Source organism: Sphaeramia orbicularis, chromosome 20, assembly GCF_902148855.1.
Source record: "Sphaeramia orbicularis chromosome 20, fSphaOr1.1, whole genome shotgun sequence".
Taxonomy (NCBI): Eukaryota; Metazoa; Chordata; class Actinopteri; order Kurtiformes; family Apogonidae; genus Sphaeramia; species Sphaeramia orbicularis.
In genome coordinates, this window is record NC_043976.1 from 10648931 (window position 1) to 10664141 (window position 15211).

At 39.2% G+C, this 15211-nt stretch overlaps 2 protein-coding genes across 4 annotated transcripts in view; one reads left to right on the plus strand and one right to left on the minus strand.

The window, feature by feature from the left end:
• rnf32 (ring finger protein 32) overlaps positions 1 to 4472 on the plus strand; it is a 64066-nt gene extending 59594 nt beyond the window's left edge. Inside the window, exons 7-8 of one of the 2 annotated variants that reach the window (XM_030123157.1) lie at positions 64 to 299; positions 4316 to 4472. In XM_030123157.1, coding sequence (XP_029979017.1) covers positions 64 to 294 — 231 coding nt within the window. In that variant the 3' untranslated portion in view covers positions 295 to 299; positions 4316 to 4472. Of the gene's footprint in view, positions 1 to 63; positions 566 to 4315 lie in introns of those variants that run through there. The other variant, XM_030123159.1, reaches the window with a different exon arrangement.
• Positions 1272 to 15211, minus strand: part of lmbr1 (limb development membrane protein 1) — a 32069-nt gene continuing 18129 nt past the window's right edge. For both annotated transcript variants that reach the window (XM_030123144.1, XM_030123145.1), the window contains 7 exons: positions 14060 to 14136; positions 13492 to 13569; positions 9661 to 9734; positions 9311 to 9401; positions 8604 to 8670; positions 5292 to 5453; positions 1272 to 4070 (listed from right to left, as the gene is read on the minus strand). In XM_030123144.1, coding sequence (XP_029979004.1) covers positions 3985 to 4070; positions 5292 to 5453; positions 8604 to 8670; positions 9311 to 9401; positions 9661 to 9734; positions 13492 to 13569; positions 14060 to 14136 — 635 coding nt within the window. In that variant the 3' untranslated portion in view covers positions 1272 to 3984. The remainder of the gene's footprint in view (positions 4071 to 5291; positions 5454 to 8603; positions 8671 to 9310; positions 9402 to 9660; positions 9735 to 13491; positions 13570 to 14059; positions 14137 to 15211) is intronic.

A 15211-nucleotide genomic window follows, 5' to 3' on the forward strand; every position in this document is an offset into this window, starting at 1 on the left:
CTGCAGGTAGGAGTTATGAATATTCTTATGTGGTCAAAGAACTCACATTTCTATTTCTGACAGGTTATCCAGAGAGGTTTCTGGGACTGTCCCATCTGTCTAACACCACTGCACAGCCCCAACCTGACAACAGAAGCACAGGGATCACAGCATCTACAACCAAGGCACACCGCGCTTCTCTCCTGTTCCCACCTCTTCCACCAGCTCTGTCTGGAGGCCTTCGAGAGCTTCACCGCAGACAGCAGACCTTCATGTCCACTGTGCAGATCTGCCTACCACAAAAAAATCATCTAAGCTAGGTCCGTATTTGTTCAAGATAGCATCCTGGTTCACCCCCATGAACAAATAAAAATAACAATAACCTTTATTATATGTAGAGATTAAACTATTAATTGGGAATCAAAACAAACGTATTTAAAAACCTTCAGTTTGTTGATAAAGGTTTTCTACTTTTAAAAATTCTGATTCAATTATCTGATTTTTAGGCCTTTAAAATGGTAATAAAATAATTTTGATAAATCTTACAAATTTCTTGGGTATGAAGATGTTACACTTTTAAAAGGTGTGTTTTTAGAGTCTGGTTTCGACCAACTCGATATGTAAAGTGTCATGAGATAACTTTTGTTATGATTTGGCGCTATATAAATAAAATTTGATTGATTATAGTTGTGTTTTGTGAAAAAATAGTATTGCTAACATTGTAACATACTGCAAAAGGAAACCAGCATGAGCCAATGACCACAGCGCAAACTGCAAAATTTATCAGAACATACCCAGCTGTGTTGAACTGGTGTGTGTGGGTGAATGTGGAATATTCTCAACAAAAAATAGTTACTTGAATATACATGTTGGATGTAATTAAATTCTTTGACTTTGAAAGTAGTTCAGAGACCTTGATTTTTATTCATTTCCCTCCTATTTTTTCCATTATTAATATAAAACTGCATTCTTAAGTCTTAAAAGTAACTTTTTGAAACGTGGAGAAACCATGTAATAGATTAACTTTTAATTATGAATTCTGATTATTTGAACAAATGCCAAATATTTGCTGGTCACTGCTTCACATATATTAATCTGAACATTTTTTTAAATGAATTACTTGGAAAAAATGGAATATGGATGAGAAGAATGGTGTGATTTTCAGTCAAAATAATTAACAGATTAAAAAAAATCTATTGACTGAAGCTCTGTTCATAAATGAAATTAACACTAAACATGACAATCTCAATAGTCATTCAGCATTAATGGTCACTGGCACAACCACCAGACACTTACAAAGCATTTTTCTACTTTTATTTGCAAACACACGGACATCAAAAAAATAACGAAACATACATATCGCAAACTCAGAAAATGTAAAAAAATACATTCACAAAACATGTACCAAAAGTTACATGCAGAGATCAACTGACAAAGACAGAAAAAGAAGAGCTGCTTTACCTACAGTACAGGCCAACTGTCACCTTTTACACCCCTCACAAAACTCGGAGATGTACTGGAAAGGCAACCAGGAAAAGCTCGCTTCAATAGAAAATGGCCTGTCACTTCTCACTGCAGAGGCTACCGTGAGCAGGAAAGTTTTTACATTTCAGTACGGAGTTACAACCTGTGTATTCTGCACAACTTATCCTCCAAGGTATAATAGAACCCAGAATCCAGAGCAGTTTTAGTTAACAAAAATTACATTTGGTTTCAGTTCCATTCAAAGGTCCAATTATCTTTAACCTCTTTACACTATTACTGTTATGACATAATTTTGGGCCATTTTCATTTTTCACAGTACACAAATGATCCACATGGGTAATAGAAAAATGGCTGTAAGAAAAAACATAACATGTCAAAACTCAAGGGAACAAACGTTTCTGCCAGTAAAGAATTTAAGTGGGTAAATCTTTGTTGGAAGTAACATGATTCTAAATCAATCTTCATTAAAATGTATCTAAAGATTATATACCAAAGCCAAAAAAAGGCCCTGCTTTGATTTTATTGAGTTATTTTATGCCAGGGATAACAGAAAACATTTAGTCCAAACGGTTTACTTGAGAAGATGGATTGGACATCATTCTTCATATTTTCTTCACATCTGCTCTTATATCAACAACCAGTGGCTAAACAGCTTACTTTCTTTGAGGAAAAAAAGGTGTGTAAGTTTTGTTTGTGAGAGATAAATGTATCAAATGCATTTATAAATTAAAATGTTCTTACATCCTTTTTGTTATCATTATGACTTATTATTCACCGTGAGAACACAACATCAACAACACACCGTTAAAATAGCATCATCAGGTCACACAACTCTATCCTAGCAAGTGTTCAAGTTTCATGGGTAATGAATGATTCTCAAAGTGAAGGCTCTCACTAAATGAGCACTACCGTGACAACATTCATTGAAAAACAAGAAACATGTCTGCTATGTCCGGCTGGCTTTAGACTTTAAACTCGGTGGCGTACAGGGGGATCACAGTGGAACTGTCTAGAGACTCACAACGTACATGTTCATACACTGTACATGTACAGAAACAACAAGGAAGAAGAAACAACCTTAACATTAAGCCTGCGAGATGCTTGTCGTATAAGGCATTTCAGGTGGTTCTGGAGACAGAAAACATCACAGTTCAGAAGATTATGCAGCAATACAACATAGAAACAGGGCCTGAGTCACCAAGTCTTTGCAAAGTTGCACATTTTTCTCTGGTGTGTAAATGAAGACTGTTACATGTTTGCATCAGATTTAGATGTAAAAAAAAAAAAAACAACAACAACAAACAAAATGGGTTGATTGCTCAGTGAGTCAGACCCTCAGTGGACTTAAAAAAGCCCAATATTTACATCCAAATAATGAAAAAGAGGTATGAAACACAATCTATGTACATGCAAATACAACATTTACAAAAATGAAGAAAAAAAAAAGACAATTTTTTTTATGTGCCCTGTGCATTAAATTTTTTGGATGAGCAAATAATTATTTACCATGTGCATATTAAATTTTAGCCTTCCAAAGGATCCGTTACAGATGTGTAAAACACTGCAACTGAAGTGGATATAACTCTTGTACAATTTCCCATCGGTGGAGTCCCTCAAGTCTTATCTAGAGCACCTAAAAATTTCTTACCCAACCTTAAACAGACCAATGACATCATCTATGAAGTTAAAGCGCACTTGAGTAAAGCCAAATTAAAAACAAAGGACAGAATGAATGTTAAACCTACAGTCCAATAAATACATATTAAACTGTATTTACTACTGTTATGCAGATATATGTACCGGCTGTGAGGAGTGTGAGTAAATGACTTGTGATGCTTCACAAAGCACATTTTATTTATTTTAGCATATTAAGTTTAAACAAATCAAAATGAAGATTTGACACCATGTCATGCCAGTATCTGTTCACATTTCAAAGACCCACAATTATAGACCATGAACTGCAAGCACTCTATGGAAGCTCATATCCTGCCATTATATATAAGACTGTCTATATACAGTATGAATAGAGCTGGGAAGCAATTTGACAACAGAAACCATTTAGTGGGATGTAAGACTTTGAAAAAAAAAAAAAAAAGTAAGTTCTTAATCCACCACAGAAGGTGCATTATTTCACCTGCTATACCCGCTTACTAGTGCAGGGAGGTTGTAGAAGAAAAAGGGGAAGAGTATTCCTGAAGCAGGGATGGGTGGTTTAAAGTCACAGTCACTGTTGAGGTCAACATCAAGGTCACTGCAGTGATGCCAGTCTATTTCACTCCTCAGTCTCATCCCTGGCTCTGTCCCAGCTTCCATCCGAGACGCAGAGGATGGAATGTCATGAAGCTAAATTGCTCTCAGCCTCCATTTGCAGCATCCGTCAGACACTGCCCGGGTTTATTAAGTTCCTTCCAATCCCTTTCACCTTTCAGCAGTCAGGCAGTACTGTCGAAATCTCCCTTTGGCTGTGCTAAGGTGTGTGTATGTCTGCGAGTGCACATGTGTGTTGATCTATCGTCCCTTTCACAGAGTTTTCTGATGCCCGTTGGCCGAGAGCTTCCCAGATTCAGGGTCTGTGGGGCTGTTTGACAGTTGCAATTTATCCAGACCTGGGCGGGGGGAGATAAGGGAGAGAAATCTCATTAAAAAGCCTCAGACTTTCACTTAGACAGAGGTATTGATGTGCTTTTTTTCCCCTCAGTGCCTCTGACATTTTCTAACCCTATCCCACCCTGTGTATCAAACATCCAGGGCCTGTCACCACAAGCCTTTGAGACTAGCCCCATTCTCTGTCACATGTCAGTCCCGCAGCACATTGAATCTTACTTCAATTTCTTCCATTTTGTCACTCCAGGTCCTGCTGTCTGAGAGAAGTAAACACTATCTCCCTCAAAAGCCACAGACTTAAACGTGTTTCAGACCAAAAACACTGGATGCAGAATTAGGATGAAACAGCTATTTAAAATATACCATTTCCTATTGTATGTAAGATACAGCATCCATGTCACCTTAGAACAGGGGTCTCAAACTCATTTTCTTTCAGGGGCCACATTCAGCCCGATTTGATATCCAGTAAAATAATAGCGTAATAACCTATAAATAATGACAACTCCAAATTTTCGTCTTTGTTTTAGTGCAAAAAACCCCCATTAAATCACAAAAATACTTACTTTTATAAACTATCCAAACAAAGCAGATGTGAATAACCTGAAAAAACTGAAATTTCTTAAGAAAAGTAAGTGTGATTTTAACAATATTATGCCTCAACTTATCATTTCTACATGTGCATTATGGACTGGATCTACAAAGACACTAAACACTGAGTAACAGGTAGAAAATAGTTAAAATTGTGCTTAATTTTCTTCAGAGATTTCAGGTTGTTCATATTTATTCAGGTTATTCACATTTTACTGTTACAGGATATTTTGTAAATGTAAATATTTTCATAATTTATTATTAATTTATTTTTTGCACTAAAACAAAGACAAAAATTTGAAGTTGTCACTATTTATAGGCATAGTGTAATATTATTTTTTTCACATCACACCAAGAAGAAAATATGAAGTCATTATTTTTTGGAGGTTATTATGCTATTATTTGCTGTAGATCATATTGGTCTGTATGTGGAACCTGAACTAAAATGAGTTCGACAGCCTTGACTGTGGAATTTTTGCAATTTGCAAATTCATCCAATGGGCCGGATTGGAACCTTTGGCGGGCCGCATTTAGCCCCCGGGCTGCATGTTTGAGACCCCTGCCTTAGAATATGTGGTAGTGATCAAAGAAAATTATGACACATCAATAATAAACAGGTAAATAAATAAACGTACCTAAGGCCTTTAGGAGCTCTTCCCGTACTGCTGAGGTAAATTTTCTCACAAGACAGAGCGTTGTCACGACTGCAAACAGCAGGTTGTATGAAAGGACGATGTAAAAGTTTCCCAGCCAATTAAATCTCCCAAAGTCTCCCAAGAGGTCAAACCGGGTGATACCTGGGAAAAAAAAAAAACAGACAAGAAAAAAAAAAAAGTAAGAACAGCAAATTTAGAATGACTGGAGAGAAAATATTCATTTATCCAGATTCCACATTGGCAAGATAAATACTGTGTTCATAGTTAAAATTCTTCCTCACAAAAAAGCACCAGAGAACAAAACAAAAATGTGCAGTGTTTTCCTCTGCTTCCTTGACTGTAAACACAAGAAAGTGGATAAAAGTAGGAACACTTACTGAAAAGGGTATGAGTGAACCTTGATCTGATTGTATTGATAGTCCAAATTTATGTCCAGTGGATGTAATTTAAAGGCCCTAAAATGCTGTTTATGGTCTGGAAAAAAAGATACTCCCTACACTTCCCATACTCACCCACATCAACACATTTAGTCATTTATGTTTGCAGTCACTTTAACTGGTATAAAACACATAAAACAGCAGTTTGGAGTTTCATATGTTGACTTAAAACTATTGTTTGTTTTCCATGCTGTGTATCTTTATTTATATATTTAGGTGACCAGGTAGTATACACATTAACCCTTAGTCAAGATTTTTTCCCTGAGTGTTTTTATTCCTCTATAGGCATGAAAAAACAATGCAATTGAAATTTTTTAATTAACCTATTTTTCATAGAGTTACAGAAATGTCCACTCACCATGTGTTTAATTTTTGAAGCAAAGAAACATGTATTTAAAACACAATATCAGAAAGTGATATACTGTGTGAAAACTATGAAATAAAAACATTTTTAATGCAGCTAATCTGATGTTTTCTCACATTTTGTCATATTCCCAATTTTTAATAACAACTGATTTACACTCAAACATGTTACTGCAGATCAGGTGTATCAAGAATAGCACAGTTACAGTAATGGTATGAATTGCAGTGTATGGGATGGTGCATAAGCGTCCACTGTGTTTGGCTGATTTGCAACTAAAACAACAAAATCCATGAATATACAAGAGAACAGATGTAGAATACCTGTCCACTGTAGTGACAGTTATGCATGAAGGGGTTAAATCCTTTATCTCATTCAATTAGGTCTTATTTGGGTTGGCATCTGTTTTAATGTTTTATCTAGCTAGACTCCCATTATGTTCGAACCTTCAATCCTCTGTCCTGTGAATACCTGCTCCGTCCTTGACATACCTGTACATAGATTACATTCTACTTCCTCACTGAGCTTTATCTTTTTTAAAACAATAAACAAGCACAATAATTTGTTTCCTGCCAATGACCTGCATGATTCGACCACACTGTAACACAAGCTAAGAAAGCTGCCATTTTTCTTATACCATAACATTTAATTATAAAAATAGTGCCACTGAAACAGCAGTTTGTTGATATTTTTGATAGGAATAGCAATAATAACTCAAATCAGGCTTAGGCAACCACCAATTTATTACCCTGCAAACGTAGACTTATTTTCATCACTTGACTGCACCTTGGTTAGCAGTTCTGTAAGGACTGTTCCCTGTGGTGTAGAAAAGGATGGGTGACTAAGTATAGAAGCAAAGGTGGTATGCAGGTGGACTTCATCTCTCTTAAGACCTTCACACAAAGATAAAGGAGAGGTGTCTCCTGTGAGATACTCTTACTGTACCTCCATGTGGCTAAATGTGGCAACACAAGTTTGAGACAATTTGTCATAGCACGTCGCCTGGTGAAACATCAACACCCTATTGTTTTCCTTTGTCTCTACTCCTGACATGCCAGCGCACTCAATGAGAAACGGCTAAAAGTGCGATTTACAAACTAATGCTACTGTATTTAACATTTTACACGTCTTTTGTGATAACTTGCATCCCACCTTGACCTACAACAGCATCAATATCTCAACTCTAAGTACCAGAACAAAACTGAAGAGGCCTTGGTCTTTGTATTTCTTGTACAACATCTTCACAGCCTCTGTCGTCAATTTCATTGGGTAATCAATTCAGTGTCTAAAGAGATGTATTTACGGCCGCAGTAAGCAGTTTGCAACCATCAGGGACCTTTAACAAAATTGCCTGTGAAGAGACAGGGAGAGAGATGACGGAGACTGTAGTCCACACAGCTTGCCACTGTGGTCTGGCTAAACTCATTTCTAATGCCAAAGGTTTTGAGCTTGGTTTGGTAATTTGAGAAAATCTAATTTAAAAGATACTTGACATTTGAAATGTCCGGGGTGCAGTGGCAGAGCGGCCAACATTAGCATGCAGCTGGGCATGCATCTAAGAGGCAATGGCATCTCATCAGTCAGATTTTCATTCCTTGTACATACTCAATAAATGAAACTCCTGTCATTTGTGTCACGGCTGCTTATCATCATCACATCTACGAGCTATCATTCTTTAACAAACAAATAACAAGACACTTCATGGAAACAAATCACTAAAAAAGCTTTTTTTTTTTTACTATGCAAAATATACAGTATTTCTACAACAGAAGCGGAAATTCAACAACTATTACGTACATTCAGTACATTAAAATAGTCTGTGGCATTCTTTCTGCTGGGTATGTAGTTCTGTTTCCCACACTGACGTACACAAAAAACACCTCGGATCAACACACAAAACCCCTTCTTGTCTTGTAACATCTCACTTTGTCACACTCAACTCTATATGTCTTTTTTCCTCTTTTGCTGGGAGGCCTTTTTTCTTCAGCTGTCTCATGCATTTATTCCTTTTCATCTATTCAGCGTCACAAAGCAGAACCTGTTGATATTTTGTAAAGCTCCCAGTGAGTCACTGTATGCTCTCTCCGTCCCATTCTCCCACTCTGTTGGTCTGTCTCACAATCACACATACACATACACACAGAGTAGGGCTATTTGAACAGCTGTGCTCTGCACTCTGCATGTTTATTAGTGCCATTGTGATGGCGCTACTCCTGTCATTTTTACCCCTTCTTCCTGCACTGCTTTCTAAAGTCACTAAGGGAAACTATAGGAGAATTCAACTTGCTAACCTTAATGGTCTGGGATTGGTGGTGGCAATGAAACTGCTTATGGAGGAGGGGCATTTGTACTTTCTGGACTTTAGAAATTAAGGTGTTAAGGAGTTCAGTTTAACTTACATGTCTCCAAAATATTTAGTCTGTACACAAGGGCTAGGTGCAAATGATTTAATAAGTATACCCATACTCCAAAGAAACAATCACAAATACTCACCTAATGTTCTGGACATCACTGGCAAGGCTGAGCTCAGGACCAAGATTGACACACAGCAACCAATAATCTATAAATTAGAGCAAACAAAGTAAATAATCAAAGATCACATTTCAGATCATAAAAGCCACAATATAAGGGAGAAAACTGTAAGATAGATGGAAAAAGCACATAGTGCACAGACAGCTTCGGCAGTGACATGCCCACACATAAACACACGCCACTTAATGTTAAATTGGTTCCACGGATTGTACAATTAGTACCTCTGAAGCGGCTCATTACCAGGTTCCCTCCATTGTCCTTTCAAGTCCTTTCACTGGAGCGTCATGGCTGGTTAACAAGCCTCACCACTCCCAAACTCATTACCAAGTGAATAGGTGCCACTATGGGCCAACAGAGCACACATCCTCCACCTCCCCAAAACCCCACTCTCCCTCTGATGTTCAAGAAAGGAGCTTGCACTTTGCCAGTGTTTGCGCAACCCACAAACAAATATTGGACAGATCTACTAAAGCCATTGAGGGGCCCTGAGGAAAACATTAGTGAGCAGTAGGAGTTCAGTGTAGAGGGGACAGCGGGAGAAAGACGGGGGAAAAATGAGGAAATAGATGAAACACAGGGGGTCCTGCATACTATCAGCACCCAAGAAGCATATCTGCACCCTTGCCCCCACTTCACCCCCACCCTGTGCCCTTCCACCCCATCTTTACCGTTGTCATGGTTGTGTCGTCCTTCCTGGGAGTGAGTCCCTCAAAGACTCGCAGGCTATAGAATCCAACAACAGAGGACACCATCAAGTAGCTGTTCAGCAAATCAATCAAGGACCAAAAACACTTCTGTGTTGGTTGCAAAGCAGCTTCATCGAGTCGTCTTTTTAAGTGTTCAAAGTCTGCACCTTTTCAGGTATGATAAAAGGTGATGAAACTTCAAAATATACGTCCCGGAAGGTGTCTGGTTGAACTATGTCTTTGGTAAACAAAGCTGGCTTGACAATGATGCTCTTTGGCTGTGGAGCATGCTATTCCGGCTACAGACAATGGGAGGGTCACTGAAAGGATACAACATGAGGATGATCTCCAGCACTGCCTGAGCCACGCCAAATGTGGATAGAGAGGTGTTCCCAATGCCTCGGTCCTAGAAGATGAAGACATAAACGGAAAAACTGGGTTATTCAGTGTCACTACACAACAATCTTATATAAAACATTGCAAATAAAAAATAAAATGGGAAACGACAGCACTGCAGGCAGTTGCACCCACATGCAATTACAGAAATCCTGCAAAGTAAGTACGCAGTGCATGAAGAAATTCCCCACTTGAGAAAGACAGAATCAAATTGGCTAAGTAATGAATGGAACAAGATGAAAGAGGCTCTTTTCAAATCACTGTCGATCATACAATATGTGAACAGGTGTTCAAACAAAAACGGCACATTGCTTACGGTAAGAAGAGTGTACAGGCTGAAAGCAAGCCAAAACATAAAAACAACAAAACAAATACTTCAGCAAACACACTAGGCTAACCCCCTCCCCTACTCTCTCAACCCCTAAGGCCTTTTGAAAGTGGTGCAGAAAAAATACATACATTGACATACACTGCAAATACCAAGCATCTGTGTTGTCAAATGATAAATATTTACATTTGTCAGGTTTTGGCACTTGAATTCATTGTATGCTATACACACAGAACTGTAGATAACCCATAGGTAAGAAGTGGCCATCAACGCCTTCCCACAAACAGTAACCTGCATGCTGCACATTATATAGCTTAATAGAAGGCATATTACAATATCCCACCCCAGTGCATGATAGGCGATATGCCAGATCTACAGCAGATACGCAAGTCAAATACAGCACTCACAAGAGCAATTCATGACATCAATACAGTGTTGATACAGTATTTACTTTTCTTGCACTATCAATACACAATATTTCACCACTGCACATTTTAGTTTATTTTTTAGTCTATTTATCGTATTATATGTCTTCTTACCCACCTTGACTGTCCTTATCTTGATTTATTTTGTAAAACAGCCTGAAGAAAAAAGGAAAGCCTGGCAGGTTGTTTCATGTCTTTTTATGCAACTGTCATCCCTGGGAGCTTACTGCAGAGCCCTGGTGCAGTGCTCTTTCTCTCTTACACAGGGAATTAGCAGACAGCATCTGATGTCATTTATTAATGGAGGGAGGGCGGGCAGGCGGGCATGCATCAAGACTGTGTGTGCACACTCACATATGTGTGTATGCGCACGCACGCACGCAAAGACAGCTAGCTTTCACAGTGCGCCTCCTTTCAACTCTTACTTCTTTTCATGCCAATTGCAGGAAGGGTGATGGAGTGTGTGTGTTTGTATGTTAGAGAGAGGGAGGGGTCGGCAGGGGAAGGGGCCGGTACATTTGTCTGTGCTGCTCGCTGCTGAGACTCAGTCAGCAGACACATTGCATTTGTTGCTTGTTAGATTAACACCTCGTAATACCTGTGCACCAGCGAGGCTGATGGACAACTACACGTGCTCATATTTTGGCCTCCGAAGGTCTGACGGATTATGTAAATTAACCAACAGATATGTGCATACTTCTCATCTACCTTTCACAACTGTAATAACTCTTACCTTCCCCTACTTCCTCCACCACCAAACCATTATTCACTATATAATTCAGCCCACATCTAACAATTAAGAGCAAGACATAAAGACTCAGTAAATACAATATATAAAACATGTTATTAAGTTAAGTACAGACTTCTGAACTTCTATCTACAAGTGCTGACAACATTAAATATAGTACACCAAATAACTCCTTAGTAAATAATAAAACATGTACTATAGATTTTCTGAAGCTGTAAATATAAAAGTGTTGCCTTATTTTTTTCAATACAGTGCACTAATTTTCATATTAACTCTATTTGTACATTCCCGCTTCAATGAGAAGGCTTAGGGATGGGATAGATCGCAAAACACACTTTGACATAGCAGGTGCTCTGACAACGCTCATATTATAGTTGTCTGTTTAGTTATTAAAGTACCACTCATGGCTTTAATCTACGAGTTGTGCAATCTGTTTTTGGGCCAAAGTAATTCTGTCTGCAACTCTAATTTATCTAGCCATAAAAATGCCAACATCATTTTATCATTTTTAACTGTGGAGCTAGAGACCTTTACTGGCAAGGAGTGGAACAACAGTAGATTCAGGGGAGCACTAATTCTTATGGCGGGCCTATCTTGTCAAAGTGTTCCTCATTTCAGTAATCAGTTTCCCATCATTCATTGTAATAATTACAGAATCACAGGTGTGATCGTGATGGTGTGAGGGATATTCGTACTGTTGACAACGATGGTCACGGTTGGACACGTATATAACGTATAAATAAGGTTATGCCATACAGTAGTGATTTTCATACTTTCATCAAATATGTGGTTGAGTGTCTTTGAAAAAGACGTATGTTCTGAATTAGAAAAGGGCTGCTTCAGGTGAAAATTACAGTCCAGTTGCAGCTAATTGTCTGTTATAGAAGATACAGTGTCAAGTGTGGCGGCTAGCAAAGAGGAGGCCTGCAGTAACATTTTATTGGTCCATCTTAGTGCTTGTTCATCAAGTAGTAAAACACAGTGTCCTTTGACAGAGGCAGCTCCAGTCCCCTTCCTTCTCCTCCCCTTCATATCCTCTACATTCTCCTCATCTCCATCCACCTGCTTCTCCCCCTTGTTCATCTCATCAGCCTTGTCCACCTCCATCCTCTGCTCTGTAAAGCTGAGTGGGACACTGCTCAATATGCGACGGGCTGTGGAGGGATGCTTAGAAGGGAAGACAAACATTGACAGGGCACTTCCATTGTGCTCTTCCCCCACAACAATCAGCGTATCAGGGCCTCATTTGACTTTCCCACAGTCTGAGGGTCCCGGCTTCAGAAGTACCTTGTCCTGAACTCCAGTCGCTCCCTCTACTTCCTCATATGACTTCCTGTCATCTGGCTTCATCTTTTTCTGAGACATCGTATGGTTTTGGGTGAGGGAATTTCTATGCTAGAGGGTTTAATAGCTTTAGCAACAGATGAATAGATATCATATCAGTATTGATTGTTTTGGAGGATGAGAACCCCACACTCCACACCTCTTATTCCTTGTAGCACTGTGAGATCAGAGGTGTGGCATCCATCCAGCACAACAAACGCATAAACCATTTAGTGGGGGCACACTGTCAGGGAGGACAGCTTCAAGATGCATGACAAGTGTAATTTGGGGGATTTTCTACAACGCGTCATGCCAAAGAAAACATCTCTGCTCAATAAAATAATTGGAATGTCGAGAGCAGCTCTGTCAGTTGCCTGTGAGATGCGAAATGAAATGAGAAATAGGATACATTATGTTGCCCCCTCTCAGACAAGAATGCGACCACAAACACACACACGCACACATGCAAGCGCACACACGCACCTCTGTCACTGCAGATGAGATGAGATAAGGAGAGCTTAAAACACATTGCATGTAAGGTGGAGATGAGAATCTCTGAGAGCCATTCCACACTTGGTTAGTCTGCATCACAGTGAGAGCTACTCACCTGGCCCTTTCTGCCTTTACAGAGGGGAGGAAAAGCAGCTTATTCAACTGTGGACTTGAGACACGTAGCTAGCTCATTGAATCTGCGTGTTGCTGTGAAATGACTTTCAATGAGCTTCCAAAACAAAAACCAGAGGCACAAGGAAGGTTGGAGGCTGATTAAAATCTGGCCGGGCCTTTTCTTCCAGCATGCACCTGAGCATATCCGGAATTTGATTTATGTCTCTGCCAGGGACATGGCAGTTCTGATAGGCAAGCTTCTGTGTGGTTTACACTCTGGGTGTGTATTGGTGTATGTGGGGTGTAAAAATGTACAACAGTTAGAGAGTAGACTTACGGTAGATCCCTTAGGCATAGCAGTCTCATCCACTAGAAGGTACAGGATATTCAATGCCACCATTAGAACTGAGATTGTCTGCAGACAGAGAGGAAGATAAAAATGTGTTCTGATACTGTGCAATTATCAAAAAGATTGATCAAATCCTCAAGGTATAAGGCATGATGATATTATTGAACTGGAGGGACTTACTGATCTGCGAGTTTAGTAATGCATAATAAATATCTTGTGACATTTAGCCTTTCGTAATTTGAAAAATATGAGGGTTGCTTGACACATGTGCTATGCCTCTCACATGGCCTTTCAATCTTATCTAACAGTATCAGACGGCGTGAAAGGGTTTTCCCAAACTATAATCTATTGAAAATCACAGTTGTTGCAGGTGGCTATTGAGCATTTTCTTAAACAGCTATTAAACAAAAGTAGCTCCCCACCCAGATTCTGTGGGAAAACGGTAAGAGGATGGGGTTTGAGGTGCAGGGTGTTAGCCTCGATGGCCAGCAGCCAGGCTGAGTACACCATGGGTAAACAGTTTGGGCTTAATGATAGGTCAGCCTCTAGAACTCACCGTTCCTGTGAGCAGGATAAGCATCACTATTGGATACAACAAGTTCTTCTCCCAACCGGATGCTTTTTTCCTCCTCTCTGAGAAAGAATGAGAACAAATTTGATGAAATAAAGTTTAAATACTTCATATTACATTTGTGAGCCACTCGGTACTATAAAGACTTGTACTCTGATGAGCTGAAGTCTTCCACCTTAGAAACCACTTTCTAACTCTGATTAATTAATGTGTTCATCAAAGACTAATACTTAAACCCTCGAGACTTCTGGCCCTATTTTAAAGACTACCTTTGTTGATGAGGTTTGTACAGTTTGGTTTGGTAAAACATAATGTGAGTGTGTGTACCAAACACAATCTCACCTCTTATCTCAACCACCACCCTCCAGGTTAATATAGGTTTCATAACCTTCAAAAAAAAGTTCTCTTCCTCTTTAATTAGCCACACTCATCAGTGCCTTAATTAGTGGAAACAACAATAAATCCTGGATAAAAAGAAAGGCAATGTAATTAATTCTGTGATTTATATTTCGGTCAGAATGTGTGTGTGTGTGTGTGTGTGTGTGTGTGTGTGTGTGTGTGTGTGTGTGTGTGCGTGTGCATGTGTGCGTGTGTGTGGTGAGCAACTCATGTGCCTCATTCTGCAAAGCCAGATGAAACATTTCACATTTATATCTTTCTTAGCTCATCAGTCATGTTTGTATGCACTACCTTCAGCCTGTAGAGCACATGAACTGTATCTGCTGTTATGGACATCCACAGTTCACTTACATTGTCTATCTGACTGCCCTCCAGTCCTTGCCATATTGACTTTCTTTCTCTATTTCCAACCTTGTTAGTACTCCTTATTCTCAAAGTGCACCCACCCTGCCTGCCTGAGAAGTTTGCCAAATGCACTTTATATGCACCATCCTTCTAAATTAATGACATCACTAAAAGGCTTGCTACAATATAAAGTTTGCATCTTGTCCAATATCCTAAGTGCCTTTGTGCTCTCCTCCCCCACCCTGCTCCCCAAAAGGCTCAGGCCTCATTTATAATATCCTAAAATGGATGGAAAATTATCAGGCAGTTCTGGTCCAAGTCCAAATTAAGAAATTAAGGCAGACGGGGAGAAAGCGGCTGCCTGTCAGCAATATGTAAAAAGCTAACTTCTTG